We start from the raw sequence: 24064 nt of genomic DNA, 5'->3' as shown, positions 1-24064 counted from the left end.
TTGGGCCTACGTTGGATGACGTGGACGACATCTTGTTAATCATTTGCCATCCTAACGGGGACTGACTACCCGCTAAACAACAACAACAATGTAGCAGTTTCCCGTGGAGAAAAGGTCGTTGTAAAATTTCAAGTCCTTATAATAAAAACAGAGGGATGTAGATACAGGTTAGGTTAGATGGCTGATCAAAGATCACACGTAGACTAATAGTAGTCCTTTGCGATGCCATTGAAAAAGAACTCCCGTGTTCGAACTTACAGATTGGCGAAGCGAAATACACAGACAACATTCGGTGTATTTTAACCCCACGGTGCTCAAAAGCGCAACAGGTCAACTGAATGCGTTGATAAGCGAACTGAAAATATCAGGGTACCAATTGGTAGTGTAGAATGTACACACTAACTACCTTGGTAGGGTCCGAGCCCCATCTAAAACTTCTGCTGTACTTTGTGTCCGACACCCGGTTGCAATGCAGCTTCACATTCTACTGACAAAATGACAGTTCTTCCCACATTTGCGTGTTAACCACAATCACCACGATACTCCCCGAGGAGGAGTGTATCTAAACTAACCATTGCTTGATCATTCATTAATTGGTTTTTTGTGCAATAGCATTGACTAATTTCCGATTCCCTAAATATACTAAGTTAAGGTATAAGTACTTACTGGAAAAATGTGATAAGAATACACAAATTGCCTGTACTGCAACAGTTCTATAATTTTTTATCTTGCGTGCAACGTGTTACTTTACAAGTAATGTATAATATATGTTTTTTATTTGTCTGTTACACGTCTAAATAAGATAAATCAAAAATGAAGATTTCTTACCTGTATACCCCTTTCGTTTAACGACAAAGTCCTGAAATTTTTTTGCTTCCAGCGCATTTTCATGTTCATTGTTTGTGACCAGTATATGTAGAATAGACGAGTCAGCATATTTACCTGTAACACACAAAAACAACAATAAACTACTTTTAAACAGCTTTCCTACTCACTTATTGTTGCGTAATGTTGTTGCAGGCTCCTAATGGTAATATCACCTGAGTTGTGTGTTGACTTTGGAATGCAAGCCGGCGTTAAACATATCTCCAAGTCGACATTTCCATCCTTATTGAAGCTGTAAATACCATTTAGTGGAGCAACCATAACGCCTTCGGGTAAATTATTTTCCGTCAGATATAATTGCCAACAAAAATATTCATTCTTTTCGTCGTCCATGTAAAGGTAACTTTTAGCTGTAAAGAGAAGTTTTAACAGTTTTACACATATTGAATCACATTGATGGCTTATTTTAATCGTACTTGTGGTATTTTGTATCCTTTGCACTTTATGAGTTGTAAACTCCTGTGAATTCATGGCATCATACATGTTCGTTTGCTTTGTGACTAACACATAAATACTGCAGCTTGTACTATAAGCATCGGATGCACTATCTACAAAAGCAATAAAATAAAAATATAGTAATAATGGGCTACAATTTGATTTTTATTCATTTAATTACCTTTTCGCGCCTTATGATTATGATATTCATGAATCGTAAGCGACTGACTGCTGATGTTGTTGTTGTCGTTATAGCTACATTGGCGGCTTATATTCATGTTCGGTTTATTTATAGCTGCTGTTTTCCAAGCTTCAAGCTCGACTTGACCATTTGCAGCTATGGTGTAACGTCCATTAGTGGGCGCGACCAAAATGCCTGCATCCAATTTGTTCCCACTTTTGTAAGCCTCCCAATTTTTGTAAGTGTTACCATCTTCGTCTACAAATGTTCCATTTCGTTCTGCAAATTGTTTAGTAATATATATTAAAATTACAATTCCATATCAAAATTAGTATAAACATATATGCACATACCGGAACGTATTACAGGATGATAACTAAATACTCGCGAATTTTCAGCTCCTTTTAAATCATTAGAATTTGTGACCAATACATATATTGTTTGTGAACTGCCACTTGTTTCATCTTAAGACAAAAACAATATAATACATTAAGTATAGAAATATATAATAAAAATTTTACCATCGCCTGCAAAATCTTGTTGTACCTCGCGAATCGTAGGTCCTGCAGAAGCGGCTGGAGTTTCGCTAAATTCTAGTTTTACTTTTCCAGCTGTATCAAATGCGTAATAACCGTTCAATGGCGCAACCATAATACCACCCTCCAACGTAATTCCACTCTTGTACGAATTCCAATCAGGATATATTTTACCATTTTCGTCTGTAAAAGTTCTGCTATCACCATCTGCTAAAATGCATACATATGTACATATATCAATGTAGTGAAAGCAGTCGTGTTAATCAAATAGTTGATCAGTGGATATAAAATTTCTATTACTATCTCTATCATTCTAGCAAATATTGTATTTGCAGTTGGCTCACCTGGACCTTTCCTTAGCTTGGCGATGACTTGATGGCACTTGAAATCCTTGCAATTCAAAATATCTGTGACATCTTTTTCAACCACTATAATAAGGATCCTTGTCACAGGCAAATTCGATAGACGCACTTTTAGTTAAGACGAATATATGTGTAAATTATTAAAACATTTTACATGTACTTATAAAGTAGTTTTCAGAAATTATATTTACCATTTTTGTTAGCAAATTCTTGCTGTGTGTCAACAACATTTTTGGACGACATATTAAAATGTTAAATTTGTAGAAATTTCCACGGCAGCTCGAACTAAACTGATGTCTTGACTTTGCAAAGGGGTTCCCCAAATTATAAAATATATTCTCACAGCATAGACTATTTTTATGGCTCACTTGTCAGCTGGCAGCGAACTCTGATATTTTTTCTGAGCTGGCAACAAAACACAATCAGGGTCCCATCAATCAGCACTTATTAAAAAAGGCGGGATGCCAGAAGAATAGCGCTAAAACCAACTGTAAAATTAAATTAGATAATCATTTAATCTTTGCCCACCGAAGGCTGTTATTTAGTATTCCCAACTTTCAAAAATTTGTCCCCCTGCAACTCCAACGAAAATTTAACGAACTAAAAATATTTTTTTTATTCCCAAATTTAAGGGAAAACGCTGATAAAACTGCTTTTATTATGCATTGGCGAACTGCTGTGACATTCGATATTAGAAGAAAAAGACATTGCCATTGGTTTCACTTCGGTAAATGTTCAGGAGAGCGGCTTTTCCGAAAACGTGCACCAATTTTCACGGGAAATGTCTTAAAAAATTCGTTTTTAATTCCGATTCACGAATATGTATGGCGCGTTATCTAATTTTATGTATTTTTGCAATAAAAACAATAAAAAATATTTCGATTTTGCACAATATTGACGCTATAAATGGCATCACTGTTCGAAATTCAATTAAGAACTACCCAGCGGGATAATGGTTCACTGCTTACATTTTTCTTTGAAGAATGCTTCGAAGAAAATTCTATGTACAATTCTTCGATACCAGGTAATGCATAAAAGTAAGCTATGCGGGATAATGGTTCACTGCTTATATTTTTCTTTGAAGAATGCTTCGAAGAAAATTCTATGTAGAATTCTTCGATACCAAGTAATGCATAAAAGTAAGCTATGCGGAATAGCTTACATTTTTCTTTGAAGAATACTTCGAAAAAAATTCTATGTAGAATTCTTCGATACCAGGTAATGCATAAAAGTAAGCTATGCGGCTAAATTCTACTGTGTTCATATTTACAAGTCAAGTAAGTACGTGAAAAACGACAAATACAAATTGATGGAATAAAATTTATAAGTAAATTTTTTCATTATTTCGTCAAATCATCAAGCAAAAAGTTGGTTACTATTTGGTAAGTATTTCGTGTTTTTAACATTGAAGGACATAGCTTCAAATTTATAAACATACTCTTTCAACTTTTTTGTAGAATGTGTGAAAGTTGAAGGCTTCACCGAATCGGAGTATATTCACCAAATTCAAAAAATTATCAAACTCGCCAAACGCAGTTTCTTCAAGTCTCGTTGCCTGAAAAAAAACGGCAAGAGACTCAGCCACAAAATTAAAAGAAAACCATAATGGCTAAATGAGTAGCGACCAACATCTCCGCTTTGGCAGCATCCCGGTTCTTTCCGCTAGTTACCCGTCTGTATATATGTATATTTAACGTTTTTAAAACTGTTTTCAACCTTTGATCATTTTATATATACATACATACATATACATATAATATGTATTTAACGTTTTTAAACTATTTCAATTTGTAATAATTCGGTTCATTTAAACACATTTTGTTATAACAATTTTTAAGTGCATTTCGCATAAAATAAAACCTTTATAACGATTGTATTGAATCTAGTGCATTTTTCTTTTTAACAAAAAGTGTGAGTGGCCTATAAGGTGAGTTTTTGTACACATAATACTTATTTTCATACGAATATGCAATTTTTCCTATTGACCTTGGCATCAAAGAATTCTTCGTGAACTATGGCATCGAAGAATTCTTCGTTAACTGTGGCATCGAAGAATTCTTCGTTAACTGTGGCATCGAAGAATTCATCGTTAACTGTGGCATCGAAGAATTCTTCGTTTACTTTGGCATCAAAGAAATCTTCGTTAACTATGGCATCGAAGAATTCATCGTTTACTTTGGCATCGAAGAATTCTTCGTCCCATGGTAAGCGTAAAAGGTGATCTGTTACTTTTCGTAGGACATCGCCGTGTTAATTTTCATCGGTCGGGGTAAGCGATACAATCATGCTGTATCGTTTACCTTGCTCGCTTACCAATGTCTACCATATCCCGCTGGGTAGTGATACATGCAGTGATCGGGTTCGAAATATCGATACTCTCGATATTCTAAACTAAACAAGAATTGATAAAAATGAGAGATATATAATAGAAAAATATTATTAATTGGAAAAATAAAAATAAATTAAAATATCGATATTCTCAATATTCGAGTTTGAAAGAAAATTGGTAAAAATGAGAAATACACAATAGAAAAATAATAATAATTGGGAAAATATAAATAAATTAAAATATCGATATTCTCAAAATTTGAGGCTGATCGAGAATTGGTAAAAATGAGAAATACAATACAATACCAATTCTCGATCAGCCTCAAATATTGAGAGTATCGATAATTCGAAAACGATCATGAATCAATAGTGGCCATTCGAATTTACAACAGCTGTGCCATAATTTCGAACATACCTTGCCATTTTCGTTGAAGTGAAGTGATTAGGGGTATTCTCTTGCTCTTGCAAAACCCGGTGCACGGTGCAAGCATTGCAAATTTACAACGGCACAACAACAAACACACGCAGAAAAATATTTGCAAGGGCTGTGAAATATGTCAGACCAAAACCCGTGTATATTAGCGTGCAATGTCACGCAAAAATAAAATTGCAACCCTGTTGTAGTTGCCATTTTACATAAAGACATATTACGTCGGTAAATTGTTGAGAAAGGTAAATTTTAATTTGATTTTATAATTTCTATTTAAATTATAAAGTTTTGTTATAGTTTTTTTGTTAAAAATGTATGCAGAAGTTGCGCCAATTCACAATAGCCATGCACAATAGTCATTTACAATAAATTGACTGAATCAGTCGCTCATATATCACTAGATTCTGCAATGGGTGCTCTCGTGCCCTTGTATATTTCGGTGTAGTATTTTTGCAATCTGCAATCTTGCAAGAGCAAGAGAATACCCCTATTGTGAAGTTTTTCATATTTTTATAAAAATAACAAAAAACCTATTTATCTTATTGATTAACGAAAGAACATCAATAATTACGTGAATATAACTTATAGAAAGTATAATTTCAACATCCAAAGACGTGTAAAGTGCAAAAGTGAATTTTTGATTTCGGGAAATACGATGTTTTTTGATAAAAACAAAGAAAATACTAATTTTAAAGGCACGCGCCTAACATATTCGTAAATTAGAACTAAAAACGAGTATTTTAAGACCTTTTCCGTGAAAATTGGTGCACGTTTTCGGAAAAGCCGCTCTCCTGAACATTTACCCAGTTTTTTGTTAAAAATGCATGCAGAAGGTGCGCCAATTCACGATAGACATGCACAATAGTCATTTACAATAAATTGACTGAATGAGTCGCTCATATATCACTAGATTCTGCAATGGGTGCTCTCGTGCCCTTGTATATTTCGGTGTAGTATTTTTGCAATCTGCAATCTTGCAAGAGCAAGAGAAGGCTGGGATTTAGAATAGCATCCCCGGATTTCGGGAATAAAATGGGTATCAATGGAAAGGTGACGTTCTCCAGATCACGAAAATATATATATATAGTTGCCGCTGACTTATAGTTTTCGAGATATTCGCATTTAAAGTTGAAAAATTGACAACTTTTACATTGATAATTTGTGTATTGTGAGTAGCTTTTTATCTTATATTATGCACTTTTCACTTACTAACACTTCACTATAACGTTTCTGCATATTCATTTTTTTAATATTTGTTGTAAATAAAGCTTTATTTTAATTATTTTATTTTAGTTACAATTTTCTGCATTTGCACAATGAGAAAAGTGCTGCCATGGTTATTTTTTTTGAAGCGCGGCGCGGAAAAAAAAATAACCATGGCAGCACTTTTCTCATTGTGCAAATGCAGAAAATTGTAACTAAAATAAAATAATTAAAATAAAGCTTTATTTACAACAAATATTAAAAAAATGAATATGCAGAAACGTTATAGTGAAGTGTTAGTAAGTGAAAAGTGCATAATATAAGATAAAAAGCTACTCACAATACACAAATTATCAATGTAAAAGTTGTCAATTTTTCAACTTTAAATGCGAATATCTCGAAAACTATAAGTCTGCGGCAACTATATGTAGATATTTTCGTGATCTGGAGAACGTCACCTTTCCACTGATACCCATTTTATCCCCGAAAGCCGGGGATGCTATTCTAAATTTTACCCCAAGAGAATACCCCTAATAATCGCTTTTTTTTTATAATTTTTCCTTGGAATAAAACTGGAATGAAAAAGATGAAGTAACTGTGTTACCACTAAAGTTACGATATTTCAATACGATCTACAGCCGTCAATTATTGCTCCATATAAGTGCACAGCTGATTCATTGCTAAGGCGCTAGCAGCTGAAATTGAAAAGTTTCTGTCTAATTTTAATAAAAGTGAATTTTGGTTAATATTCGCAATATTTACAATTTAATATGGACGAAAGTGATAGTTGTGAAGAAGATAGTACGTTCTTATTTGAAAGTGATCATTTAGCTTTATGAGGTAATGCCGATTATACAAATATGCTGCGCACAATAGCCGTGCTGGAGGTGCAAAGAATGCGCGTGCACAAACAGGTAGCAACCATTACATTTGAAAAAAAAAAAGAATAAATGGGAAAGCTTTAGTATACCGTCCTAAGTTTTCGGGAATAAAATGAGTATGGTCGGTAACTCGCTTATTACACGCAGCAACTTTTGTCTCGGCAACTCTTGGTTTATAGGCGAGGGGGCGACGAGGAGAGGAGAATCGCGCCGAGTTTCCAGTGTTCAGCAACTCGCTTTGTGTTCTCATTCGTAGCAGTTCGCTGCGACGTTTTTCGGCATTCGTGTTCTTTCTTTCGTAGTACATAGTTGCATTTGAGTATATTTTTTTGAAATTAATATTTTGAATATATTTAAAAAAATTAATATCATCTTTTGGCAAATAATTTGCAAATATGTATACAGATATACATAATATAATATAAATATTTTAGAAAATGGAGTATGACGAAAAAATCGAATTAATTAAAGATATTGTGAAATGTATGGAGAATGCCATACAAATTGATTCAGACGATAGTGAAAAGGGTGATATATGTGAAAGTCTGTAATATAATCTTTTTTTTAATTTTTAATTATAAATAAAATGTATTTCTTAATTGACAGAACTGATTAATATATGTGATAGAGTGGAACAAATATCTATAAGAAAAAAGAAACGACAATGGGTTAAAGTAAAGAGTAGACAATAGGTTAAAGTAAGGTGAAAGAGAATGAGAAAAAAACTCGAACAGAGTTGCGCAACACAAGTTGCTCGTGTGAAGGTAATGGGCGACAGCAAAAGAGAATCGCCCGAGAATTAGCAACAAAAGTTGCTTCATGTAATAGCGCTCTAAAGAAGATTCTTCAGATCAAGAATGTATACAGTTATAGCCGCAGGAAGCTTATAGTTTTCGAGATATTCGCGTTTAAAGTTGAAAATTACCACTATTTGAAAAACAGTTTTAATTCAATATTTAACTTATTGTTAAAATTTATTTACCTAACAATAAAGAGCTATATACAAGCGGTGAAATATGATCAGATGTTAAAGAGATTGTTATGCCCTCTATGACGTTGCTACTTCTTCGCGTATGGCTCTTTTTTGCGTGAACGTCCTTCGGCCGCGCCTAAAAAAAAATAACCCTGGTCGGTCAAACACCGGGGTGTATCAGATTTTTTTTCGCGTTGAACTTCTTTTTGCGTGGGCCACCTACGGCCGCGCTTCAAAAAAAATAAGCCTGGGCGGTCCAACACCGGGGTGTATCAGATTTTTTTCGGTCATCATGGATGAAAATATATGTACATATATATATAATATATTTGTAATCCTGTACGTCACGGCAAGAGCAGCCCATTAGCCTAATCAAACAACCACAATACTTTAACCCTAATATTTTACGTATGCGGAATAAATTTTATTTGTATAATATATATGCGTGTAAGTGTAAAGTACAAGTTTATATAAATATAATAATTTAGTAAATAGTTACAACATTAAAAATGTTTACAATATGGTATAGGCACTAAAGTGCTTGTTATTAAGGCCTCAATGGTATTTATATTTCGTTGTGCGTTGTTAAAACAATTTGAAACGTTATAGTTCGCATATTGAATAAGAACCGCCACAAATATCACATTTTTTCCTATTTAAATAACTATTTGGATTAAGTGAATTAAAGTAGCCATTTAAAGCGTTCAATATTTCTTGCTTTTTGTTATATAAGTATGCAAATGTTTGTGATATGCATTCATTTTCTACATACAAAAAAATGCGATAAAGTATGTTCTCGGCGGATATAAAAATTTTTATCGTATTCCTTATCATTTCTAATCTTCCTTCAACAAATTCTTGTGCCAGTTTCATGAGAAAATCAAATGTTTGCTCCGAAAAAGCATCAGCCATGGTAGTTATGATGTCATCAAAGCTGCCAGGATTAGCAATAATCTCATAAAGACGCGTACCATATTCGCTTAATGAAATTAAGATATTATTCGGAAGCATAATGCTACCCATGCCGATGGCGACAGCGCTTGGTTGAGCTGATGATTCGCTTTTATTGGGTACGTTTGAGAACAGTAATTTGGAATTGCTAACGGCATTTACTTCAGCATTCGCTTTAGGTATGGGTTTGTTAACCGAATTTAGCACATTAGGACCCTTATTATGTTGAAGATTATTGCGTAGGTCGTTGGTATTGACTGCCACGTCATTATTGAGCACAACTCCTTCCCCAGCTGCGCCGAATGCAGGTCGTACCTTAGCTTCATTTAATTTCTTGTTAATTTTGTAAAGATCATTTAGATATTGTTTGCTAGGCATATCGTTAGCTCCACGTATAATATCTACTTTTCCTTGTTGTGCACCTTTGATACGAATCGTTTCCTTTGACATTTTATCAAATATTTTTCTCTGGCGATTACTTAAAGACTTTCGGTAGTCCTGTATTGTGGCATTATGTGTATCATTTACTAGTGTTGATGCCATACGAAAATTCGATACAGAATGTGTGAAGAGTACCAAAGAGGCAGCCAATTGCACCAGTTCCATACTTGTCACCTCCTCATCATCGCGATATTTCTAAAAGAAATGTTAAAGGCGAAGTTTAAACTAATTATAACGATTGTAGCATATATATATTAACTTACAATTAATAGATCTAGAATTCCATTTGCAACCCCGGTTCCGGATAGTACAATAGATGAAATGTTCATACCGTTCACAAGTAATTCGGTAGCCTAGAAATAAAGCATGTTAATACAGTATTTTAATAAAAAAAAAAACAAGAAAAACAATAATTTCGGCTGCACCGCAGCTATAATATAGTTTTAAAACATAAATGGCTATCAAAAACAAGTAAGGAAGGGCTAAGTTCGGGTGTCACCGAACATTTTATACTCTCGCATGATAAGGTGATAATCGAGATTTCATTATCCGTCGTTTACATATTTTTTTATTTTGGTTCCTAATGTATATACATTAGGGTGGCCCAAAAAAACTAACTTCAAAAATTCACCCTGGGCACCCCTCCATTTTTTTAGAATGGGGTTCAATATACCTCTGTAAATTTTTCAGATTTTTTGATGGATGGGAAAAGGGTGCTCAAAGAACCCAAAGTTTCACGATTGATAACAAAAAGTCGAAAAAATAAAAAATCCATATTTTAATAATTTTTTTTTGTTTCTTTGTTGCAGGTGTTTCAAATATCTAAAACAGATGCTGAAAAATATCATCAATAAGATCTAGATTGACAAAACTTAATATTATTACGAAATAATTCTCATAATAGTACCCAAAGTGATACCTGTTTTAAACATTTCATCAATAACTTATGAAAAACCATGGCGTCCAATTCTCCTGCAACAAGGCAGTGTGACCGTGTTTTCCTTTTGGGTATTACAGATGTGGAATCTCTATTAAGACTAAATCAACTACCTACTAATCGGCAAGTGCTTTTGCGTTTTCACTGGCACTTGCATAAATTTAATTTAGTGCGTAGTGCAAGTCATATGACAGTTGAGGAGGTAACTCAGTTATGGGAAAGAGCTCTCATACCAACAAGATTAATTAAACACTGCGTTGATAAGATTGAGAAACTCCATTCAAAGTGGTTGTTGCTAAAAAAAAATAAATCTCGTAATTCAAAACATCAAAAAGCTCGTGAAGATGAATTTACATCTGAGCTTGACTCTTTATTTGATATAGCTCATGCAGATGCTTCAAATTTGATAAAGATTGAAGAAGACCGTAAATTTCTAGCAGATCAGCGAGACCAGCGAAAAATGGCTATGACTAAAGTTGACAAAAGCTTAGCCAAAAAGCAGGAAAGAACTTTAAAGAGATTTAACGAAGATGAAGAGAGAAGACGAAAAGCCCAGCTCTTAGAAACAACACCTAGTACCTCCAAAGGGACATCTTTAATGTATGAGCCTTATTTCGAAATTGGACTCTCTAGTGACACTTCCTGTTCCTCTGAAGATGAAGAATATCCAGTTTCAACTTTTGTAAAGAAGAGCTCCCGGTACCAGATCACTGACCATCATGCTAATGAGCCGAGCAGTGACAAACCTGTGAAGGCTGCTAAGCAAAACTTGTTTTCTAAGCATGTGATAAGCTCTTTAGACCGCAATAAAGTGTCTGATAGAGAAGCCTTGAGGTTGATGGTCCCAATCGCAGCAGCACTGGGCCAAGACCCTAGCTCGTTGCCATTATCACGCAGCACTATTCAACGCCAAAGAAAACAAGGGCGAAAATCTATATTTGAGGAAATAAAGCAATCTGTTTCTTTTGATGATCCAGTTATAGTTCATTGGGATGGTAAGATTCTTCCCGATATTTTGAGCAATGAAAAAGTAGATCGTGTGCCAGTATTAGTTTCTGCAGACGGTAAGGAAAAATTGCTTGGAGTACCAATACTTGTAAGTGGCACTGGCCATAACTCGGCTAATGCAGTATATGACGTACTAACAGAATGGCATTTGGAGAAAACTATAGTCGGCATGTGTTTTGACACTACAGCCGTCAATACAGGGTTGAAAAATGGAGCTTGTGTTTTGCTGGAACATAAAACTGGCAAAGATCTATTAAGGCTAGCATGCAGGCATCATATTTTAGAGATTGTTCTCAGTAAGGTATTTACTCTTTGTTTTGGACCATCCAGCTCTCCTGACATTCCCTTGTTAAAAGGTTTTAGGCAGCATGGCCATCAATTCACTTAAATAACTTTAAACCATTGGAAAAAGCTACTGGTAATGACAATTTAAATGTTAATGCAGTAAATTCTTTATTAGATATCTTAATGACGGAAACCCAATCCAGAGACGATCACATGGAGTTAATAGAGCTATCACTACTAGGCCTGGGCCATTCTCTAGATAACGTTCATTGGAGAGCTCCGGGTGCCTTACACCGTGCTCGCTGGATGGCAAAACTCTTATACGCCATCAAAATCTTCTTGTTTCGTGAGGGAGATGTTTTTGAAACCACACAAAGGGAAAAATCACAGCTAGAACGCTTTGTGAAATTTGGAATGCTTGTATATGTGAAATATTGGTTTGAGGCTCCTATGGCTGCAAATGCTCCTTGGTCAGACCTTTCTCTATGGAAAGACATGACCACTTATGAAGCTATTGATCCACAAATAAGTGAAGTGGTTAAAAATGCTATAAAATCCCATCTTTGGTACCTCTCGGATGAATTAGTTGGGTTGAGTTTGTTCTCAGATAAAGTAACAAATAATGCAAAGGCTGAAATTGTCAAAAAGATAAGGTGTGAACCTACTGACCGAAAAGTAAGAGGTGATTCGTCACTTTTAAGTGACCAAGCCGAATTGGCCGATTTTGCCAATCAAAGATCTTTGCAGGTGTTTGAAAAGTTAAAGATAAATTCAACGTTTTTAAACACAGATCCAAATGAATGGAACATCAATCAGCATTACATTGGAGGGAAACAAATCGTAAGAAACCTGAAAGTTGTTAATGATATTGCTGAGCGTGGAGTCAAACTGTTTGAAGACTTCAATAAGCTTCTAACAAATGATGAAGAAGAGAAGCAGTTGCTCCTACAAGTGGTAGAAGCTAATAGAAAGTGGGTTCCGACAAAAACGACAAAGAGAGCAGTTGTTAAAAGCTTGGGGTCGGCAACTTCAAAGAAATAAGCCATGTTTTTTTTATCCCTCTTTATTATTATATAAGATTGCGTTATTTATTAACATTATTCTATAAAATAAATGAATTTATTACTTCCTACGTAGTTGTACTTATTAAAAAAAAATTACCAAAATTGCGGATTTTTTCATTTTTTTCCTTAATGTTATATGTCATTGAGCACCCTCTTCCCGTTGGAATATTAAATTGAAACTTTCCCAGAATATTTGTTTTGGCGATAGCAAAAAATTTGGGGGGTGCCCCGATCTGTAAACCCGATTTAGTTTTTCGCCTATATAATATGGGCCACACTACTGTACATACTCGTATTATAACGGGTGATTTTTTTGAGGTTAGGATTTTCATGCATTAGTATTTGACAGATCACGTGGGATTTCAGACATGGTGTCAAAGAGAAAGATGCTCAGTATGCTTTGACATTTCATCATGAATAGACTTACTAACGAGCAACGCTTGCAAATCATTGAATTTTATTACCAAAATCAGTGTTCGGTTCGAAATGTGTTTATCGACAAATTTTGTTCAGCGATGAGGCTCATTTCTGGTTGAATGGCTACGTAAATAAGCAAAATTGCCGCATTTGGGGTGAAGAGCAACCAGAAGCCGTTCAAGAACTGCCCATGCATCCCGAAAAATGCACTGTTTGGTGTGGTTTGTACGCTGGTGGAATCATTGGACCGTATTTTTTCAAAGATGCTGTTGGACGCAACGTTACGGTGAATGGCGATCGCTATCGTTCGATGCTAACAAACTTTTTGTTGCCAAAAATGGAAGAACTGAACTTGGTTGACATGTGGTTTCAACAAGATGGCGCTACATGCCACACAGCTCGCGATTCTATGGCCATTTTGAGGGAAAACTTCGGACAACAATTCATCTCAAGAAATGGACCCGTAAGTTGGCCACCAAGATCATGCGATTTAACGCCTTTAGACTATTTTTTGTGGGGCTACGTCAAGTCTAAAGTCTACAGAAATAAGCCAGCAACTATTCCAGCTTTGGAAGACAACATTTCCGAAGAAATTCGGGCTATTCCGGCCGAAATGCTCGAAAAAGTTGCCCAAAATTGGACTTTCCGAATGGACCACCTAAGACGCAGCCGCGGTCAACATTTAAATGAAATTATCTTCAAAAAGTAAATGTCATGAACCAATCTAACGTTTCAAATAAAGAACCGATGAGATTTTGCAAATTTTATGCGTTTTTTTTTTTTAAAAAAGTTATCAAGCTCTTAAAAAATCACCCTTTACATAGAAGGCATCAGATGGATTTCAAAATAGCGTTATATTGGAAGAAGGCGTGGTTGTGAACCGATTTCGCCCATATTTCGTACATGTCATCAGGATGTAAAAAAAATATTATATACCGAATTTCACTGAAATCGGTCGAGTAGTTCCTGAGATATGGTTTTTGGTCCATAAGAGGGCCACGCCACGCCCATTTTCAATTTTAAAAAAGCCTGAGTGCAGCTTCCTTCCGCCACTTCTTCCGTAAAATTTAGTGTTTCTGACGTTTTTTGTTAGTCCGCTAACGCACTTTTAGTGATTTTCAACATAACCTTTGTATGAGAGGTGGGCGTGGTTATTATCCGATTTCTTCCATTTTTGAACTGTATATGGAAATGCCGGAAGGAAACTTCTCTATAGAGTTTGGTTGACATAGCTATAGTAGTTTCCGAGATATGTACAAAAAACTTAATAGGGGGCGGGGCCACGCCCACTTTTCCAAAAAAATTACTTCCAAATATGCCCCTCCCTAATGCGATTCTTTGTGCCAAATTTCACTTTAATATCTTTATTTATGGCTTAGTTATGACACTTTATAGGTTTTCGGTTTCCGCCATTTTGTGGGCGTGGCAGTGGGCCGATTTTGCCCATCTTCGAACTTAACCTTCTTATGGAGCCAAGAAATACGTGTACCAAGTTTCATCATGATATCTCAATTTTTACTCAAGTTACAGCTTGCACGGACGGACGGACAGACGGACGGACGGACGGACGGACAGACAGACATCCGGATTTCAACTCTACTCGTCACCCTGATCACTTTGGTATATATAACCCTATATCTGACTCTTTTAGTTTAAGGACTTACAAACAACCGTTATGTGAACAAAACTATAATACTCTCTTTAGCAACTTTGTTGCGAGAGTATAAATATGTACGAATATCTTGACTTTGTTTGGACAGTTTGCATGACAGCTATATCCTATAGTGGTCGGAAATCCGCGACTCCGTCAAATGAGCAGCTTCTTGGGGAGGAAAGCAGATGCATAAAATGTCAGATCGATATCCGAAGAACTGCTGCACTAGCTCGCGTATAAGTGCCACAAGTTGGTAGTAAATATGACATTGCCACTTGCAGATGAACTTTAATGTATATCTAACAATTCACCCAAGCTTATTTATGTTTCTTTAACGCGTTGCATTTGTTGTGGCTGTAGCTGATTTGTTTTTCGCAGTCGAAATTCATAAAATTCATAATAATTTATAATTTTTACTTACCAACGATATCTCCTGTCCGGCAGCAGCTGCTCTTGTCATGACATTCGTAGCACCTGAAGCACCTACACCAACAACACCAGCACCAACACCTATCCAAGCATTTCTAGCTTGCGAGCTATCCAACCCGATAGACTGTTCGTGTTTTTTACGATCTACTAAATTGCATACTGAACGTACGGTTGAGTATGCTGCTGTGGTAGCACAAACAACACCAGCACCAGCTATTAAAGCCGGCGCTACCGTCACCATCATTGCTGCCAATGGTATTGCAGCTGCACCAAGTCCGGCTACAGCCGTCGCTGTATCTGCAACACCCAGTACCTGTCTAGCGGCGCTACCATTTGGTGTAGTATGCACCTCTAATTCTACACATCCGTTATAATCGGTGGTATAAATACCGTTAAGCGGTGCAATCATCAATCCACTTGGTAGTTCATTATTTGCCAAATATGTTTTCCAATTTTGATAAACGCGGCCCAGTTCATCAATGAATATCATACAACAATGCGAACTATCGCCATCAGCTGAGAAATTATATGCATACATTCATACATTTAGATATGTATATGAAGTAAGCTATATATGCACATAAACGGAGATAATTCACGAAGATACTTACTTGTACATTTTCGTGTTCTAAAGACGGGATGACAGGAGAATTTCTTAGCGTTTATGGCAAGTTCTTCATTATCGCAATCGGTTACAAACACATAAATAATTGCACTCAAAGAGTTTCGGTTAGTGTATTTTCCTGAAAGATAAATTTGAAAGTTGGATAAAAGTGGTGAGGTTTCTTTTTAGTTTGCATACTCACTTTGTGCCCAAACACTGTCAAAAATTATTTTTCGCATTTCCTCTATTTTTTTATTTCCTTTTTCTTGATCAGGAATTAGATTGTTTAACTTATCTTTCAACATTCCACTTTGATCTTCAGCTAGCCTGTTTGGTAAATATTTGAAGGAAAAGTTATTAATTTAGATAAAAAACAAGAAAAAATGTCAGCTACGGTGGCACGGAAGCTATAATATCTTTCGCAAATACAAACAAATTTAGTATGCCTCGTTGCGGGTGTAACAAATTCCACCGAATAGGCAAAATTGTTGTTTTTGTAGCGGCAGAAAATATTCCTGAAATAGATTTTAGGAATACTATCGAGTTTGCAGTACTGGGCCGTAGAAAACTCCTAATCCGTTCCAGTTACGTTGGCCTGACCGTCGTAGGGACTTTTATTACATATTGCTAGGGTTGAGACAACTGTTCATACGACAGTCGCGTCTAAGTGACCTGTTCCGGACCTGGATTTTTATTCGCCCAAGAACTGTCAACGTGACACCATACCTCGAAATTACTTCAGTAATGTTTTCTGCCACTACGAAAACAACAACTACAGGGTTAAGGCAAATTAAATAGTACAATCACAACAATAAGCATGCTAAGGATATTTATTCCGGTATAAACATAGTATGTATATGTATGTGTACTCACAAGTCCCAAATAATTTCCTTCTTAAAACCGCTGTTGTTTGCAAAATCTTGCTGCACTTCCAGAACTGTACGCATTTTCTTTACTGTTTTTGGCGTCGGCTGTATGTATAGATTTACATTGCCATTTTCATCTAATGTGTATTCGCCATTAAGTGGCGCAACCATTATACCCCCTGGTAGGTTATTTTCTTTGAGATAACGCTCCCAGCTCGGATATATATTGCCTTCTTGGTCCTCATAAAATACTTCAGCTATAGATTTAACTGCCGCAAATAACAATGATAAATTAAAATGTTAGTAAATTTTACAGTTACAATATTGAAGGCTAAAATACTTATGTAACATACAATATAAAGGATACGATTTTAAATTAAAAAAACGTAAATAAATTTTCATTTATTCAAATCATTATTATCGTCAACGAAATTAAGACCGTTTTGCATTTCGAAAATGGTTTTTGAAAGTTTAGCGAGTAACAGTACTTTGGTATAAAAATAAGAAAAAATGTTAATTTCGGCTCCACCGAAGCTTCAATAATCTTGAACAATAACTTGCGCAAAATTTAGTGAAGATATTTTTTCAAATAAAAAAGTTTTCAATACAAAAACTTTATTCGGATCGACCAGTATGTATAGTGGCTATATGATATAGTAGTCCAAAAATATATATAGATATAGTAGCAAAAAACTTCCGACAAACACTAACTGCCATATACAGTGGAACCATCAACACCTTCACCTGCTTCCTTCTAGTAAATGGCGTATTCGGAGTCAGACCCTCGCCCATTGCAGACGAAGAGCTCGAGTTGCCGCAAGAAACGAGAGTGCAGGTTAAATTCCTACTTGTCCAGAATAGACCCCCACATATCCATTAGATAACCTGCGTGCAATGAGTCTTCGCATGACACTGGCCACCTCTTTGCATGCCCCACCAACCCTATTCATCTGATACCCCTCTTGCTTTGTACGTTTGTTGTTGTTGTTGTAGTGGCAGAATTCTGCCGAGTTGACAGTCCTTGGCCGGATAAAAATCCGGGTCCGTTCCGGTTACGTAGACCCGATTGTCGTAGGAACGTTTCTTGGGCCTACGTTGGATGACGTGGACGACAACTTAGTTCATCCTTTGCCATCCTAACGGGGACTAGTTACCCTCTGAAACAACAACAATAATGCAGCAGTTTCACGTGGAGAAAAGGTCGTGTGTAAAATTTCAAGTCATTGTAATAGAAACAGAGGGACGTAGATACAGACAACATCCGGTGTATTTTACGTATGTACCTGCTGAGGACAGGCTTACCCTACGGTGCCCAAAAGCACAACAGGTCAACTCAATGCGTTGATCAGCGCCCTGAAAAGGTCAGGGTACCAATTGGTAGTGTAGAATGTACACACTAAATACCTTGGTAGGGACCAAACTAAAACCTCTGCTGTACTTTGTGTCCGACACCCGGTTGCAATGCAGCTTCACATTCTACTGACAAAGTGACAGTGCTTTCCACATTCGCGTGTTAACCACAACCACCGCGACTCCCCGAGGAGGATCTAAAGTAATAGTTCTTCGTAAATTTCGCTTAACCATTATTTGATCGTTCATTAACTGTTTTTGTTTTTTTTTTTGCAATAGCACTGACTAACTTCCGATTCCCTAAAAATACTGATAAGTAAAGGTATAAGCACTTACTGGGAAATGTGATAAGATTACACAAATTGCCTGTACTGCAACAGTTTTATAATTTTTTTATCTTGCGTACACCGTGCTACTTTACAAGTAATGTATAATATATATTATTTATTTGACTGTTACACGTCTAAATAAGATAAAATCAAAAAATAATATTTCTTACCTGTATACCCCTTTCGTTTTACGACAAAGTCCTGAAATATTTTTGCTTCCAGTGCATTTTCATGTTCATTGTTTGTGACAAGTATATGTAGAATAGAGGTGTCAGCATTCAAATATTTATCTGTAACACACAAAAACAACAATAAACTACTTTTAAACAGCTTTCCTACTCACTTATTGTTGCGTAATGTTGTTGCAGGCTCCTAATGGTAATATTATCCGAGTTGTGTGTTGACTTTGGAATGCAAGCCGGCGTTAAACATATCTCCAAGTCGACATTTCCATCCTTATTGAAGCTGTAAATACCATTTAGTGGAGCAACCATAATGCCTTCGGGTAAATTATTTTCCGTCAGATATAATTGCCAACAAAAATATTCATTCTTTTCGTCGTCCATGTAAAGGTAACTTTTAGCTATAAAGAGAAGTTTTAACAGTTTTACACATATTGAAGCAAATTGATGGCTTATTTTACACGTACTTGTAGTATTTTGTATCCTTAGCACTTTATGAGTTGTAAACTCCTGTGAATTCATGGCATCATACATGTTCGTTTGCTTTGTGACTAACACATAAATATAGCATAATATACGATTAGGATCGGATGCACTATCTACAAAAGCAATAAAATAAAAATATAGTAATCATGGGCTACAATTTGATTTTTATTCCTTTCATTACCTTTTCGCGCAATATGATTATGATATTCATGAATCGTAAGCGACTGACGGCTGATATTGTTGTTATTGTCGTTATAGCTACTTTGGCGGCTTATGTTCATGTTTGGTTTATTTATAGCTGCTGTTTTCCAAGCTTCAAGCTCGACTTTACCATTTGCAGCTATGGTGTAACGTCCATTAGTGGGCGCGACCAAAATGCCTGCATCCAATTTGTTCTCACTTTTGTAAGCCTCCCAATTTTTGTAAGTGTTACCATCTTCGTCTACAAATGTTCCATTTCGTTCTGCAAATTGTTTAGTAATATATATTAAAATTACAATTCCATATCAAAATTAGTATAAACATATATGCACATACCGGAACGTATTACAGGATGATAACTAAATACTCGCGAATTTTCAGCTTCTTTCAAGTCATTAGAATTTGTGACCAATACATATATTGTTTGTGAACTGCCACTTGTTTCATCTTAAGACAAGGACAATATAATACAATAGGTAAAAAAATATATAATAAAAAATTTACCATCGCTTGCAAAATCTTGTTGTACCTCGCGAATCGTAGGTCCTGCAGAAGCGGCTGGAGTTTCACTATATTCTAGTTTCACTTTTCCAGCTGCATCAAATGCGTAATAACCGTTCAATGGCGCAACCATAATACCATACTCCAACGTATTTCCATCCTTATACGAATTCCAATCAGGATATATTTTACCATTTTCGTCTGTAAAAGTTCTGCTATCGCCATCTGCTAAAATACATACATATGTACATATAACAATGTAGTGACAGCAGTCGTGTTAAACAAATAGTTGAAAAGTGGAATGATAGAAAATTTCTATCACTATCTGTATCATTCTAGCAAATATTGTAGTTACATGTGACTCACCGCCTTTTCTTAGCTTGGTGATGACTTGATGGCACTTGAAGTCTTTGCAATTCAGAATATCTGTGACATCTTTTTCAACCACAATAATAAGGATTCTTGTCACAGGCAAGTGGGATAGACGCACTTTTAGTTAAGACAAATATATGTATGTGTAAATTATTTAAACATTTTACATGTATGAAGTAGTTTTCAGAAAATTATATTTACCATTTTTGTTAGCAAATTCTTGCTGTAAGTCAGCAACATTTTTGGACGACATATTAATATGTTAAATTTGTAGAAATTTCCACGACAGCTCGAACTAAACTGATGTCATGCATTTGCAAAATATTCCTTTTTTATAATTGAGTAAGTATGTAGTTCCCCAAATTGTAAAATATAGTCTCACAGCATAGACCAGGGATAAAATGATTAGATAGTCTTTTGTTTACTCTCTCACTTGTCAGCTGGGTTTGTCAGCTGTCAGCGGACCCTGATCTTTTTTCTGAGCTGGCAACAAAACACAATAAATTAACCGTGTGATTCTGTAATGTGATACAGTCTCAAGTCTCTAAATTTCAGATTTTAACAGCGGGATTCTGTAACCATCCTCTAGTCTCTATTTGCGACATTTTGAGGTAAAGTCTCAATTTGTGACTCGTTACTATTCACTAAACAGTCTCTAGCGTTAGTCTCAAAACATTGCCTCAAATTTGAGACCTGATAATCAGCAGGTCACAAAACTAAAAAGAACTCTTGTCTGCCATTTCGAATATACTGAATAGAGATCATCATAGATATTAATCGATTGTCGTTTTTTTATATGTTGTAGGCAGCTAGAACACGAAAAGGTTAAAAATAAATCAATTTTACATAAGTTTCGTTTCAGGGGGAGGGATTAAAAAGTCCTTAAATTCGTGTGACGTAATTTATGGATGGCCCCTAATCTCAAATTGAGACTTTACCTCAAAATGTCTCAAATGGAGACAAGAGACTAGTCACAGAATCCCGCTATAAATTAGATAATAATTTAATCTTTACCTACAGAAGGCTTTTATTCAGTATCCCCAACTTTCAATTTCCTCCAATGCTAATCCAATGAAAACCGAACGCACTAACTGTGCGATTCTGTACTGTGACAGTCTCAAGTCGAAAAATTTGAGATTTTTAGCTAGAGACAATTTTTGAGACTTGAGACGATTTTGCTATTCTGTAAGCGACAGTCACAAAATCTATTACATTTCATTATTCAGAGATGTTTTCAAACTTGAATGAAAATAAATATGTCGATAACAAATATTAAATTTTCTATAACATTGTAAAAAAAAACAAATTATCAACAAAAATAAAAATAAATTTGATTCATAATATTTACGAAATTTATGTAAAATTTATTTATTTTTAACCTTTTCGTGTTTGAGTTGCTTACAAAATTAAAAAAAAAACGACAATCTATGATGATTTCTATACAATATACGCAAAATGGCAGGCAAGACTTCTGGTTTTGTGACCTGCTAACTACCAGGTCTCACATCTGAGGCAATATTTTGAGACTAACGCTAGAGACTGTTTAGTGAATAGTAACTAGTCACAAATTGAGATTTTACCTCAAATGTATCAAATAGAGACTAGAGACTGGTTACAGAATCCCGCTATAAAAATATTTTTTGACTCCAAAATTTAGGGGAAAACGCTGGTAACACTGATTTTATTACGCACTGGCGGTTTGTTATGACATTCGATATTAGAAGTCTTGCCATACGAATCATTTCTTTAAAAGCTGCTCTTTTTATGTCGTTTCAGGTAATTTTCAAATATTTGGATACAAGTGTGCTTGAAGCAAACGGTATTTTATAATAATCGCTTTCTTGTAATTTTTCCTTGGAATAAAACTGGAATGAAAAAGATGAAGTAACTGTGTTGCCACTAAAGTTACGATATTTCAATACGATCTACAGCCGTCAATTATTGCACAATATTACTGCACAGCTGATTCGTTGCTTACGCTTTAGCAGCAGATTGAAAAGTATCTGTCTAATTTTAATAAAAGTGAATTTTGGTTAATATTCGCAATATTTACAGTTTAATATGGACGAAAGTGATAGTTGTGAAGAAGATAGTACGTTCTATTTTGAAAGTGATCATCTAGCCTTGCGAGGTAATGCCGATTACACAAATATGCTGCGTACAATAGCCATGCTGGAGGTGCAAAGAATGCGCGTGCACAAACAGGTAGCAACCATTACATTTGAAAAGAAAAAAAGAAGAAAATTTTATCAATATTAACAAATAAACATTACAGTTAGAGGAGTTGGAATTGGCGAGACAACGGTATTTAAATGATCCAGAGTTGCTGCTGCAAAAACTGCGGAATAATGAAGAAATTATAGCGCCCAATTATATGACCATTGAAAAGGCAAATTTAAACCCATTGATATATTATAAGCATAACGCTCAATTATTTTATTATTTCTCGCATACAGTTGCCCGAAATTACTACCAATTTGGACTTGCTACCGCCTGTAGACATCAAAATCAAAGAAGAGTCTGATCCTGATACAAAACCGGCAACAGTGCGTGGGCGCGTTATAGACGAGTCTAAGCCCGAGACATTTAATCAGGTTAGTAATAGTGTATATCTACTTAAATAACATACAAATTCATAATTTTAATATTTTCCACAGTTGTGGTCGTGCGAAGAACAACGTCGCCTCGAAGAATTGCTTATCGAATATCCGGCTGAAGCGATTGAAAGTCGTCGTTATGTGAAAATTGCCAAAGCTTTGGGCAATCGTACACCACAACAGGTGTGTAGCCGCGTGCAAAAGTATTTTCAAAAATTACACGATGCTGGTTTGCCCATACCTGGACGTCGGCCAAAAAATCGGCGTGGTGGACAATCGAAAGCGAAACATTTTTTTCGACCGACCACTTTCTTCCCAGCCTTTAATGTGCCTGTACATATGCCGGAAGATGACTTTTTAATGGGTGATTTACAAACGTCAAGTTCGCCATTGCCAACAGACACGCGTAAAGTCTTAACGGAAACGCCACTAGAAGATGCGATTGCGAACGGTATTGAGGTGCAAAACGATGACGACCGTGAACGTATAATAAAAATTTTGACAATGATAAAGGATGAGAAATTGAAGATACCTGAAGGATATAATCCAGATCCATTGGCGGCCATGTGTGAAACATGTCGCGTTAGAGCCATTTCACGTTTACGTTTTCGTTGCAATACCTGTTATATATATTTGAATCAATGTTCCGATTGTATTGTGACCCAATTGTTGGCGCACAACTTCGAGCATCTGTCACATGATGTAGTGACCGAGAGTGATTTGTAGCAGTCACAAAATTGAGTTGACTGCCCGTACTCCCGAGTTTAATGTTTAAGCAATAACCATTTTCACCAAAATTATTACATACAAATTTTTTTATTTAATTAAATAAATTAATCGTTATTTAAATTCGGTTCTAAGTTCACTAAAGGCTGCAAAAATATTAAAATTTCGTTGGTTTCGGTTTAAAAACTAATTTGAAGAATAATATAGTTACTTTTAATCATTTATGCAGACACCATATGTGCAAAGGTGAGGGTTTAATACCATTATTTTTGATTAAAATAAAATGTATTTTATTAGTGTCACATGTTACATCAACAGCATCATTAAATCCAACCACAGTTTATTTTTTATTTATTTGTAGCTTCAAAAGCCATATGAAATTCTAAGTATCAACATTTTTCTTCAATCCAATCAAGTATTGAAGCAGTTGAAATACACTCATACAAAACT

At 35.5% G+C, this 24064-nt stretch overlaps 2 protein-coding genes across 8 annotated transcripts in view; one reads left to right on the top strand and one right to left on the bottom strand.

Moving 5' to 3' along the window:
* The window catches only part of LOC115066440 (uncharacterized), a 25986-nt gene extending 5225 nt beyond the window's left edge, over window positions 1-20761 (bottom strand). Inside the window, exons 1-14 of one of the 3 annotated variants that reach the window (XM_049458590.1) lie at window positions 20493-20761; window positions 20286-20408; window positions 19923-20147; window positions 19755-19865; window positions 19399-19680; window positions 19199-19330; window positions 18893-19132; window positions 18720-18839; window positions 16878-17139; window positions 16207-16331; window positions 16012-16143; window positions 15393-15916; window positions 9870-9959; window positions 9781-9801 (exon numbers count right to left, since the gene is read on the bottom strand). In XM_049458590.1, coding sequence (XP_049314547.1) covers window positions 9781-9801; window positions 9870-9959; window positions 15393-15916; window positions 16012-16143; window positions 16207-16331; window positions 16878-17139; window positions 18720-18839; window positions 18893-19132; window positions 19199-19330; window positions 19399-19680; window positions 19755-19865; window positions 19923-20147; window positions 20286-20408; window positions 20493-20544 — 2439 coding nt within the window. In that variant the 5' untranslated portion in view covers window positions 20545-20761. Of the gene's footprint in view, window positions 1-828; window positions 943-995; window positions 1236-1301; window positions 1434-1501; window positions 1781-1854; window positions 1966-2022; window positions 2248-2381; window positions 2508-2590; window positions 2785-9780; window positions 9802-9869; window positions 9960-15392; window positions 15917-16011; window positions 16144-16206; window positions 16332-16877; window positions 17140-18719; window positions 18840-18892; window positions 19133-19198; window positions 19331-19398; window positions 19681-19754; window positions 19866-19922; window positions 20148-20285; window positions 20409-20492 lie in introns of those variants that run through there. The other 2 variants (XM_049458588.1, XM_049458589.1) reach the window with 2 other exon arrangements.
* On the top strand, window positions 6997-24064 carry LOC105230094 (ZZ-type zinc finger-containing protein 3). 5 transcript variants are annotated; one of them, XM_011210686.3, is made up of 6 exons: window positions 7004-7200; window positions 22068-22290; window positions 22347-22496; window positions 22567-22680; window positions 22748-22885; window positions 22949-24064. In XM_011210686.3, exons 3-6 carry the CDS (start codon window positions 22353-22355, stop codon window positions 23612-23614), a joined length of 1062 nt encoding a protein of 353 aa, XP_011208988.2. In that variant the 5' UTR covers window positions 7004-7200; window positions 22068-22290; window positions 22347-22352; the 3' UTR covers window positions 23615-24064. The 5 variants fall into 5 exon arrangements, with proteins under 5 accessions (XP_049314548.1, XP_029407742.2, XP_011208988.2 ...); XM_011210683.4 differs by having other exon boundaries at window positions 7004-7274; window positions 22171-22290; XM_011210684.4 differs by having other exon boundaries at window positions 7004-7274.

This window comes from Bactrocera dorsalis, chromosome 5, assembly GCF_023373825.1.
Source record: "Bactrocera dorsalis isolate Fly_Bdor chromosome 5, ASM2337382v1, whole genome shotgun sequence".
In the NCBI taxonomy this organism is placed as follows: domain Eukaryota; kingdom Metazoa; phylum Arthropoda; class Insecta; order Diptera; family Tephritidae; genus Bactrocera; species Bactrocera dorsalis.
The sequence above is the reverse complement of the archived record's forward strand: the minus strand, read 5'-3'. Positions and strand labels throughout refer to the sequence as shown.